At 40.0% G+C, this 12,011-nt stretch overlaps 1 protein-coding gene across 13 annotated transcripts in view; it reads left to right on the top strand.

The window, feature by feature from the left end:
* LOC130267390 (protocadherin gamma-C5-like) overlaps nucleotides 1-12,011 on the top strand; it is a 571,493-nt gene that overhangs the window by 84,092 nt on the left and 475,390 nt on the right. The window contains exon 1 of one of the 13 annotated variants that reach the window (XM_056517132.1): nucleotides 1,145-3,666. The exons of 11 other annotated variants lie outside the window; for them this stretch is intronic. In XM_056517132.1, the coding sequence (XP_056373107.1) occupies nucleotides 1,255-3,666 (2,412 nt within the window). In that variant the 5' untranslated portion in view covers nucleotides 1,145-1,254. Of the gene's footprint in view, nucleotides 1-1,144; nucleotides 3,667-12,011 lie in introns of those variants that run through there. One more of the 13 variants, XM_056517130.1, reaches the window with a different exon arrangement.

The following is a 12,011-nucleotide window of genomic DNA, read 5'->3' as shown; positions in this document are numbered from 1 at the left end:
CTTTTAACATATCTGCATTACATATGAACATTTTTTTTTTATTTTTTTTTTTTTATGACAGCTATTTTTTCATATTAGGGTCCAAATCAAATATTGCATATTGACAGACCATCGTTGGTTATAAAATGGCAGAATTTTCCCATTCTATATTAACATTCCTTTATCTATACTCTTTGGCTAAATCTGTTTTTATTTTCTATTATTAATTCATTTCCTGCTTTTTACATGATTCTCTTTTTTTCTACATGGTTTTGGGGCAAACAAACTTGCCTTATCTACTTTAACAGCAACAGCTTCAAAGCAAGCGCATAGATAGAGAGAAACTTGTTTGTTGGAAGAGAGTAATGTGCATGCTTTGTGAATATTTCTGGCTTCTGATGATAAGATGACTACTGACCCTGCAGCAGTATACATACCATGAGATAATAGTGATGTCCATGTCTATCTATCTATCTATCTCTATATATCTTTTTAGCTCTCTGTCTATTTATCTATCTATCTATCTATCTATTCTTTTATCTTTGTATTATCTATTTCTCAATTGGTTCTTCTATCTATCTATCCCTATATATCTTTCTATCTCTCCATCTATCTATTCTTCTATCTATCTATCTATCTATCTATCCATCTATCTGTCTTTCCATCTATCTATCTATCTATCTATTCTTCCATCTATTTATATATCTATTATTCTTCTTGCTATTCTTCTATCTATCTATTGATCGATGTATTTATCTATTCGTTTTTCTATCTATCTATTCATCTATTTACTTACCTATATTTATGTATCTATCTATCTTTTTTCTATCTTTTTACACAGACCATTTCTGTACCCATATACTTCCTTATGATATAGAAACCAAGTGGTTAAAGTACATTTTTCATATATACACCTTTAGGTCATTTAAATATGGTAACAAACATATAAATGCAAATATAAATTAAAAAAAACCTACAAAGTATTTGAAGATGCTATTTATTGCAGAACAACTGCAGTTCTTAGATTTGAACTCTAAGTGGCACTATTAGACTGTGTAAAAAAATGAAATCACCCAAGAAAGAAAATCTTGTATATATCACTGTAGTCTCACATTGCTAGGAATAGGGGAATGCTGTAATATATCCAGAGATCACACACTGCAGCCTGGAGTCCAAGAAACATCTTTGCAAAATATTTTGAAATATTAAGAACTACCTTTTTCTTCTTGTGGATTACAGTAGAGGAAGCTGTTATATCATATTTGTGTTTACACAATGAATTATACAGCAAGGCACAGAAGAAAACAAGGGGAGCAGATTTATCAGGTAATATGCTTTATGTTCTTCTTTATCCATGATATCTATGGCCAGCTCCAATATTCAATACTTGAAGAAATGAAGCGAGGATCTGTCATTGGGAATGTGGCAAATGATCTTGGTTTAAATGTAAATGAATTAGCAAATAGAAAATTCCAACTTGTTTCACAGGCAAACAAGCAATATGTGAATGTTAACTTGGAAAATGGAGAAATTTTTGTAGCAGAGAGAATTGATAGAGAAACATTATGTGAAACCAAACTAAACTGCTTTCTAAATCTAGAGGCTGTGATTGAAAATCCTTTGAATTTTTACACAATCACCATTGAAATCCTGGATGTAAATGATAACTTTCCAATATTTTCAAAAAAACATTTTGATTTAGAAATAAGTGAACTCACCTCACCTGGGGCCCGCTTTGCTTTAGGAAATGCACAAGATCCAGATTTAGGAACCAACTCTATACAGAGTTATACACTGAGCGGCAATGGGAACTTTGGACTTGGAGAAAAAATTACAACAGCTGGAATTAAATATCCAGAAATTATACTAGAAAAATCATTGGATAGAGAAAAGAAAAGTTTCTATGAGTTAATATTAACAGCTTTGGATGGAGGAAACCCACAGAAATCCAGCACGGCTACAATTAAGATTATTGTCCTAGACTTTAATGACAACCTGCCCATGTTTACCCAAGATATTTATCACATAAGATTATATGAAAATGCCTCTATTGGATCCCTTGTCATTCAGCTAAATGCAACAGATGAAGATGAAGGTTCTAATGCTCAAATAACTTATTCTTTTAGTCACATTTCTGACAAGGCTCGACAGTTATTTTCTATAGATCCATTAAATGGAGAAATCATAGTCTTAGGAAATTTGGACTATGAAACATCAGACACCTATGAAATGACTGTAGAGGCTAAAGATGGCGGAGGTCATGTGACACATTGCAAAGTTTCCATACAAGTAATGGATGTCAATGACAATGCACCTAATATAACAATGAAATCTCTCTTAACATCAATTCCAGAGAATTCATTGTTAGGAACTGTTATAGCATTACTGAATGTCCGTGACTTGGACTCTGGGATGAACAGTGAAGTTGTTTGTCATATCTCAGACACATTGGCTTTTCAGCTAATTCCATCCTCTAGTAGTTATTATAAACTAGTAACTGCAGCTAGCATGGACCGAGAAAGAAATCCTTCCTACAATGTTACAATCCAGTGTATAGATAGTGGATCTCCTCCCCTATCTACCAACAGGACCTTTCAGCTCAACATCTCAGATGTGAATGACAATGCTCCAGTGTTTGAGAAGATTAACTACATTCTGTATATTGGAGAAAATAATCAACCGGGGACATCAATACACAACATCCATGCCTCAGATCTGGATTGTGATGAAAATGGAAAAATTACTTATAGCATTCTAAACAGTAAAGTAGAAGATATTCCTGTGTCCTCGTATATTTCCATTAATTCTATAAGTGGAGTGATATATGCCCAGAGATCATTTGACTATGAACAGTTGCGGGAATTTCAGTTCCAGGTGATGGCTAAAGACAGTGGATCTCCTCCTCTAAGCAGTAATGTCACAGTGAGGATATGTATCATTGATAAGAATGATAATGCTCCTAAGATCCTCTACCCATCAGCAGACACTGAGGGATCAGCATTATTTGAGTTTATTCCTCATTCTGCGGAGAAAGGTTATCTAGTCACCAAAGTGATTGCAGTGGACGCTGACTCTGGACACAATGCCTGGCTCTCCTATCACTTACTACAGGTTGCTGATCCAACATTATTCATCATTGGTCAATATACTGGTGAAATTAAAATTAGTAGAGATATTCAAGATACAGATAATACAAGACAGCAAATTGTGGTTCTGGTGAAGGATAATGGAGTCCCATCTTTGTCATGTACAGTTTCGGTGCATTTAGTTGTGGCTGAAAACTTTCAACAGGCAGTTCCAGAGATAAGAAAACAACCCAATATGTCAAATACTTCTTCCAACATAACATTCTACTTGGTGGTTTCAATTTCTCTTATTTCAATTCTATTTATCGCAACTGTGCTGATCACCTTAGTTTTAAAATGCAGGAAATCTGATACACCAACAACCTATGGACCATATAGTAGAAATATGTATCCTCAGTTCACCCTGGGATGTCCTTCTGAGATCAGTGATACAAGTTTACCTTTCCCATTCTCATATGATGTGTGTGTGACTCTGGACTCAAAACAGAATGAAATCGCTTATCTGAAACCGGTGCAGAACGTTCCCACAGAGAATCTCATAGACACTGACGAATCTACAGCTGTGAAAGAATCTTCAACCAATGATCTAAATATTGTTCAGGTATGGAACAGTTATATTTGATTAAAATATGGATACACTGTTAATATTCTCCAGGTATCATTAGTGCTTATTGAAATATTGGAGGGCCGCTGCTTATTATTTTCTATATACATTCTAAGTTACCAAATCTATCTATCTATCTATCTATCTATCTATCTATCTATGTATCTATCTATCAAGACAAGGAAACATGGTATGAAGTGCTACCATTTTAATGTATTTGAGTTACACATTCTAAGTGTACCTGTTAAATGTTGTTTAGGGGTGATACTAGGACAATACAGTCAGGATTTTACTGAGGAGGGGCACAGTTACTGGGTAGAGAACACTAAGGTGAAACCATTATAAGTGGGCATTTGTACTGGGTGCACTATTACTGTGAGGAAATGAAGGGGCTTTAGTTACTATGTATAAGCCAACTGAGGGCATTAGTACTGTATAGGACATAAAGATTTGTGCTGTATCTATGGGGAGCACTAAGAAGCCATAATTTTTATGTGGGACACCATCATCATGTGGTGTACAGAGGGGTGTGTCAAACTATTGAGAGACAAATCCTTTTTCGTTACAATATGCCTTGGGGCTCATAAACCTCTTTTTCATGTCAATCACTCAACCCTCCTCTCTGCTAATGGGCTTTGTTCATGTTATTCCTTATTTAAATTTCCAGAAGTTTTATTGGCAGCTACAGAAAGCATGCAGATGGTGTTTCCCAAGCAGGGTTGCAAACCACATAAACAGGGGTGTGGTTTTATAAATCTGAGTTAACCCCTTAAAGACCAGGACATTTTACACCTTAGGACCGGAGCGTTTTCTGAACATCTGACCACTGTCACTTTAAGCATTAATAACTCTGGAATGCTTTTACCCATCATTCTGATTCCAAGATTGTTTTTTCGTGACATATTCTACTTTATGTTATTGGTAAAATTTTGTCGATACTTGCATCGTTTCTTAGTGAAAAATTCCAAAATTTGCTGAAAAAATCTGCTTGTAAGGAAAATGGATATTCCAAATTAAAAAAAATTTTATTCACAAATACAATATGTCTACTTTATGTTTGCATCATAAAATTGACGTGTTTTTACTTTTGGAAGACACCAGAGGGCTTCAAAGTTAAGCAGTAATTTTCCAATTTTTCACAAAATTTTCAAACTCACTATTTTTCAGGGACCAGTTCAGGTTTGAAGTGGATTTGCAGGGTCTTCATATTAGAAATACCCCACAAATGACCCCATTATAAAAATTGCACCCCCCAAAGTATTCAAAATGACATTCAGTCAGCGTTTTAACCCTTTAGGTGTTTCACAGGAATAGCAGCAAAGTGAAGGAGAAAATTCACCATCTTCATTTTTTACACTCGCATGTTCTTGTAGACCCAATTTTTGAATTTTTACAAGGGGTAAAAGGAGAAAATTTATACTTATATTTGTAGCCCAATTTCTCTCGAGTAAGGACATACCTCATATGTTTATGAAAAGTGTTCGGCGGGCGCAGTAGAGGGCTCAGAAGCGAAGGAGCGACAAGGGGATTTTGGAGAGTATGTTTTTCTGAAATGGTTTTTGGGGGGCATGTTGCATTTAGGAAGCCCCTATAGTACCAGAACAGCAAAAAATCCCCACATGGCATACCATTCTGGAAACTAGACCCCTTGGGGAACATCACAAGGGGTAAAGTGAGCCTTAATACCCCACAGGGGTTTCACGACTTTTGTATATGTAAGAAAATATATATATTTTTTCACTAAAATGTGTGTTTCCCCCCAAATTTCACATTTTTGCAAGGGTTAATAGCAGAAAATACCCCCCAAAATTTGTAACCCCATCTCTTCTGAGTATGAAGGTACCCCATAAGTGGACCTGAAGTGCACTATGGGTGAACTACAATGCTCAGAAGAGAAGGAGTCATATTTGGCTTTTGGAGAGCAAATTTTGGTCGGGGGGCATGTCGCATTTAGGAAGCCCCTATGGTGCCACAGCAGCGAAAAACCCTCACATGGCATACCATTTTGGAAACTAGACCCCTTGAGGAACGTAACAAGGAATAAAGTGAGCCTTAATACCCCACAGGGGTTTCATGACTTTTGCATATGTAAAAAAATATATATTTTTTTTCACTAAAATGTGTGTTTCCCCCCAAATTTCACATTTTTGCAAGGGTTAATAGCAGAAAATACCCCCCAAAATTTGTAACCTCATCTCTTCTGAGTGTGAAGGTATGCCATAAGTGGACCTGAAGTGCACTACGGGCAAACTACAATGCTCAGAAGAGAAGGATATTTGGCTTTTGGAGAGCAAATTTTGCTCGGGGGGCATGTCGCATTTAGGAAGCCCCTATGGTGCTAGGACAGCAAAATAACCCCAACATGGCATACCATTTTGGAAACTAGACCCCTTGAGGAACGTAACAAGGGGTACAGTGAGCATTTACCCCCCACTGGTGTCTGTCAGAACTTTGGAACAGTGGGCTGTACAACATTTTTTTATTTGCACAGTCCACTGTTCCAAAGATCTGTCAGACACCTGTGGGATGTAAATTCTCACTGCACCCCTCATTACATTCCGTGAGGGGTGTAGTTTCCGAAATGGGGTCACATGTGTTTTTTTTTTTTTTTTTGCGTTTGTCAAAACCGCTGTAACAATCAGCCACCCCTGTGAAAATCACCTCAAATGTACATGGTGCACTCTCCTTCTGGGCCTTGTTGTGCGCCCCCAGAGCACTTTGCGTCCACTTATGGGGTATCTCCGTAGTCGGGAGAAATTGCATTAAAAATTTTGGGGGGCGTTTTTCCCTTTTACCTCTTGTCAAAATGAAAAGTATAGGGCAACACCAGCGTGTTAGTGTAAAAAATTTTTTTTTTTACACCAACATGCTGTTGTAGACCCCAACTTCACCTTTTCATTAGGGGTTAAAGGAGAAAAAGCCCCCCAAAATTTGTAACACAATTTCTCCCGAGTACGGCGATACCCCATATGTGACCCTAAACTGTTGCCTTGAAATACGACAGGGCTCCAAAGTGAGAGCGCCATGCGCATTTGAGGCCTGAATTAGGGATTTGCATAGGTGTGGACATAGGGGTATTCTACGCCAGTGATTCCCAAAGAGGGTGCCTCCAGCTGTTGCAAAACTCCCAGCATGCTTGGACAGTCAACGGCTGTCCGGCAATACTGGGAGTTGTTGTTTTGCAACAGCTGGAGGCTCCATTTTGGAAACAGTGGCATACCGGACGTTTTTCATTTTTATTGGGGAGGGGAGGGGGGCTGTGTAGGGGTATGTGTATATGTAGTGTTTTTTTTACTTTTTAGTTTATTTTGTGTTAGTGTAGTGTAGTGTTTTTAGGGTACAGTCACACGGGCGGGGGATTACAGCGAGTTCCCGCTGCGAGTTTGAGCTGCCGCGCAAAATTTGCTGCATCGCAAACTTGCAGCCTGATACTCACTGTAAGCCCCCTGCCCATGTGAATGTACCCTGTACATTCACAGGAGGGAGGGGACCTCCAGCTGTTACAAAACTACAACTCCCAGCATGCACAGTTTATCAGTGCATGCTGGTAGTTATAGTTTTGCAACAGCTGGAGGTACACGGTTGGGAAACACTGAGTTAGGAAACAGACAATGTTTCCCAACCAGTGTGCCTCCTGTTGTTGCAAAACCACAACTCCCAGCATTCTCAGGCATGCTGGGAGTAATAGTTCGGCAACATCTTTAAAGCCAGATGTTGCCGAACTACAACTCCCAGCATGCTGGGAGTTGTAGTTTTGCAACATCTGGAGGACTAGTTTGCAGACCACTAATACAGTGGTTCCCAATCTGTGCCCTTCCAGATGTTGCAAAACTACAACTCCCAGTATGCCAAAACTGTCCAGGCATGCTGGGAGTTGTAGTTCTGCAACATCTGAAGGGCCAGATGTTACAGAACTACAACTCCCAGCATGCCTGGACAGTAAGGGCATGCTGAGGATGTGTAGTTTTGCAACATCTGGAAGGGCACAGTGGTCTCCAAACTGTGGACCTCCAGATGTTGCAAAACTGCAACTCCCAGCATGCCCAGACGCCAAGGGCTGTCTGGGCATGCTGGGAGTTGTAGTATACAGGGTCCCATTACAGCAATGCATGTCGCTTTACGGCGACGTGCATTGCTGTAAAGGGCCCGACCGCGGCTGAAGATCTACTCACCTGTCGTCGCCGCCATCTTCCTCGTCGGGATCCGGGTCTTCAGGGACGAGGTAAGTACCGGGGCCGGTCCCCAGCACTCCCCCGTCCCCCGCTGCGTCCTCCGGTCTTCCTCCCGTCCTCTCCGGACTTCCAGGGGCCGGGCAGGGCGGGAGGAAGTAACCGCCCCCCCTCCTGCGATTGGTCGGTTAGTTAACTGACGGATCGCAGGGGATCGGAGGAGGTGGCAGGCTTGCCACCTCACTCCTAGGCTCCAGCATGGTCCTGGCTGTCTGTGACAGCCGGGATCATGCGAAATTACCGGGCGGTCGGGTCCCAGAGACCCGATCAGCCCGGTATCGCCGCAGATCGCAAGGGCGATTTCCCTTGCGATTTGCGGCGATCGCCGACATGGGGGGCCTACATAGCCCCCCCTCGGCGTTTGCCCTGGATGCCTGCTGAAGGATTTCAGCAGGCATCCAGTTCCGATCTCTGCCCGGCGCGCGGCAGAGACCGGAAATACAACAGGACGTTCTTGGGCATTAAAGCCCAGGTAGTGAGGACGTTAGAGAACGTCCTATGTCCTTAACAGGTTAAAGGGGTACTCCGGTGGAATTTTTTTTCTTTTTTTAAATCAACTGGTGCCAGAAAGTTAAACATATTTGTAAACTTCTATTAAAAAATCTTAATCCTTCCAGTACTTATTAGCTGCTGAATGCTACAGAGGAAATTACTTTCTTTTTGGAACACTGATGACATCACGAACACACTGCTCTCTGCTGACATCTCTGTCCATTTTCGCAACCATGCATAGCAGATGTATGCTAAGGGCAGCATGGGGGCTTAGTGGTTGGCACTGCTGCCTTGCAGTGCTTGGGCCTTCGGTTCAAATCCCACTAACAACAATAAATAAAGACTTATTATTATTATTATAATAACGTCAGCAGAGAGCAGTGTGTTCGTGATGTCATCAGAGAGCATTCCAAAAAGAAAAGAATTTCCTCTGTAAATCTTAATCCTCCCTGTATTTATTAGCTGATGAATAAGCAGCTAATAAATACAGGAAGGATTAAGATTTTTTAATAGAAGTCATTTACAAATACGTTTAACTTTCTGGCACCAGTTGATTTAAAAAATAAAAAAAATAAAAATTTCCACCGGAGTACTCCTTTAAGGGCTAGTAGAGTTCATGCAAAATGTAATACAGGTAGAGTTCCAGAAATATGATTTATTAAGCATCCTCTTTAAGATATATTGCACATATAAAGTTGCTACTTGATCAGTTCACAGATTCAAAAATGAACAAGGTAAACAGATTTATAAAAAAAACTGGTTATAACTAGGGTTAAGCAAGCTAGAAGTTATGACTAGTGATGAGCAAGTTGGAACTTACTAGAGATAAGTAAGCAAGGATTTTGCCACAACTTTACTTCTTTGTCACAGTAAACCATCAAATCCACTGGTTTACCGTAACATTGGCAGCGAAAAGGTTCTGTTGCGCTGTGCAGTGCCACTTAACTTTTGTGTCCCTGGAAACCAGCGAATCTGCTGGTTGACAATAACATCTTTCAGGGTTAAGTGCTATGCACTGGCCCAGCTAAGAAGGAGTTAACTAGTGCTGTTGAGCAGCACTGGTTAACGTTTTGGGGAGATGTACTTACCAACCTCCTTTCTGGGTTCTGGGCCTCCTCTTTTCTAGCACTGCTTATAATAATGATGTCACTAGTGACTAGTACATAAATGTATATTGGGAAAATACCCTTTTTGGCATTGGGTTCATCTCCAGCTGTTGCCAAACTACAACTCCCACCATTCCCAGACAGCCTTTGGCTATCTGAGAATGAGGGGTTGTAGTTTAGCAACAGCTAGAGGCTCGCTGTTGCTAAAACTACAACTCTCAATGATGGGGGTTTTAGTTTAGCAATAGCTGGATGCTTGCCATTGCTAAACTACAACTCCTTTCATTTCCAGACAGCCTTTGGTTGTCTTGGAATAATGGGGGTTGTAGTTTAGCAACAGCTGGAAGCTCCCTGTTTGGGAACACACTCTATTATGGATGCTCTCCCCCTGGAGAGCGCACCCTAAATGTTCTAACCCATTTTTTGTGTTTTTCTTTTCTTATCCATATATCCTGTGAGCTATGTTCGATTCTGTGGATTACTTCAATGACCAGCATTTTTTTTTTTATCTTACTGAAAAGTTTTAATAAGGGCTTGTGGAGGAGGGTTTTTTGTAATAAAATATTTTTTAACATGACATTTTTAAAAATTTATGTTACAGGCTTAGTAGTGGAAGCTGTACTATAGACGATTACTTAACGGGGCTTAGCGTTAGCCACAAAAACAACTAACACTAACCCCTAATTATTAATCCTGCTACACCACTTTAGTACCCAGAAGAATTGGTACCAACAGGTCCGGAGCATTAAAAATAGCATTCATGGGACTAGGTGGTAACAGGCTGATGTTATTTAGGCTGGGGAAGGCTAGTAACAATGGTCCTCGCCCACCCTGGTATTATGTGGAAGTTGCTTCTTGGTGGGTATCTGGCTGAAAGTAAAAATACGGTTTTGATGCTCCAAGTCTCCGGTGTTGATACTGGCTTTTCCACCAGCCCTTGTGGTGGGGGTACCAAGGGGGTTAGCACTAGGTGTTTTTGTGGCTAATGCTAATTCATAACTAAGCCCTGGCTTAGTTATGAATTCCATCTTTAACATGGCTTCCACTATTAAAGAGTTCCTGTCACCAAATAAAACGTTTAATATAGTGCTCCTTGTGTAATTAGCAGACACTTTCCCATTCACTTGCTTTTAAAATTATCAACATAAATATGTTTAAAATGTAATGGAAACAACGACCACTATGGGGACTCTGTTAAGTTCTCTGCTGCATATAATACAGTACCCTCCTGGCCTGGCAGGAGACCAAACTCAGGAAGTGCTTCTCTGCACTGAGCTTGATTGACAGCTACACTGAAAGCTGCACAGAGCCTCACTGAAAGCTGCACAGACTGAAAGCTTCACAAAGCCTCACTGAAAGATGCAAAGAGCCTCACTGAAATATACAAAGAGCCTCACTGAAAGCTGCACAGAGCCTCACTGAAAGATGAACAGAGCTTGAGGTCTTTTATTCATCACAGCGCTGCAACGATGTGAGGGCAGAATTGGTCCCCTAGCAGGCTTCAGTGATGTCATGCCTGCCAGGAAATGCTTACTTTCTCCTACTGGAAGATGTGAGCAAGAAGAACAGTAAGATACAGAGCTTTTTAAAGCTCTGAAATAGTTTTTTAAGGGTGGAACATAGCCTGAGTTCATTTCAAAAAGTTTATTTGGTGATAGGTAATCTTTAAGCCTGTAATGTAAATAAAAAAAAAACACATGTTAAAAAATATTGTATTGTAAAAAACACTCCCAAGAAACTCTCGCTAACTATTTCAATGAAATAACAAAATAGTCTTTTGAATCTGGCATAGTCCACAGGATTCATGGATCTGAAATGAGAAGAAAAGAAAAGAATAATAGGCTTGTACATTTAGTGCGTCCATAATGCAGTGTGTTTCCAAACAGCGAGCCTCCAGTAGTTACTAAACTAAAACCCCCGTCATTAACAGGCAAACAAAGGCTCGCTGTTGCTAAACTGCAACTCTCATCATTCCCACACAGCCTTTGCCTGCCTGTGAATTGTGGGGGTTGTAGTTAAACAATAGCTAGAGGATCCCTGTTTGGAAACTTACTTCCAATATAATTATCAACCTCATTCTAGGCTGTGATGTACTTCTTCTACTGCAGCTCCGCCTCTTTTGATATCATCAATAGAAATTGGTGCTAAATAAGAAGAGGCCTGGACCAGGAAAAAAGTTGGTATGTAGACCTTCGAAAGAGTTAACAAGCACTGTTCTACAGCTCAGCCCTGACATTGCCAGGTTCACAAGTTAAAAAATTTGCCAAGCTATGAACCTCCTAAATTTCGTATTAAATCTAGGTACTGGGGCCTTGGCTCGCTCAACTCTATTTATAATACAAATTAATGTTATGCCTCTTTTAATGCATGCCATGATTTTATTTGCCCTGGCAGCAGCCTGTCACTTAGTAGTTTAGTAATACTTCCAAGTAATTTTCATTGTTAGTTTTACCCGATGTTTTACTATATAGTACATGTGTATCTTCTTTCCTTAGTCCAAGTGCTTAACCTCACA

The sequence above is a fragment of the Hyla sarda genome, chromosome 4, assembly GCF_029499605.1.
Source record: "Hyla sarda isolate aHylSar1 chromosome 4, aHylSar1.hap1, whole genome shotgun sequence".
Classification (NCBI taxonomy): Eukaryota; Metazoa; Chordata; class Amphibia; order Anura; family Hylidae; genus Hyla; species Hyla sarda.
This window is presented reverse-complemented; position numbering and strand designations above follow the sequence as displayed.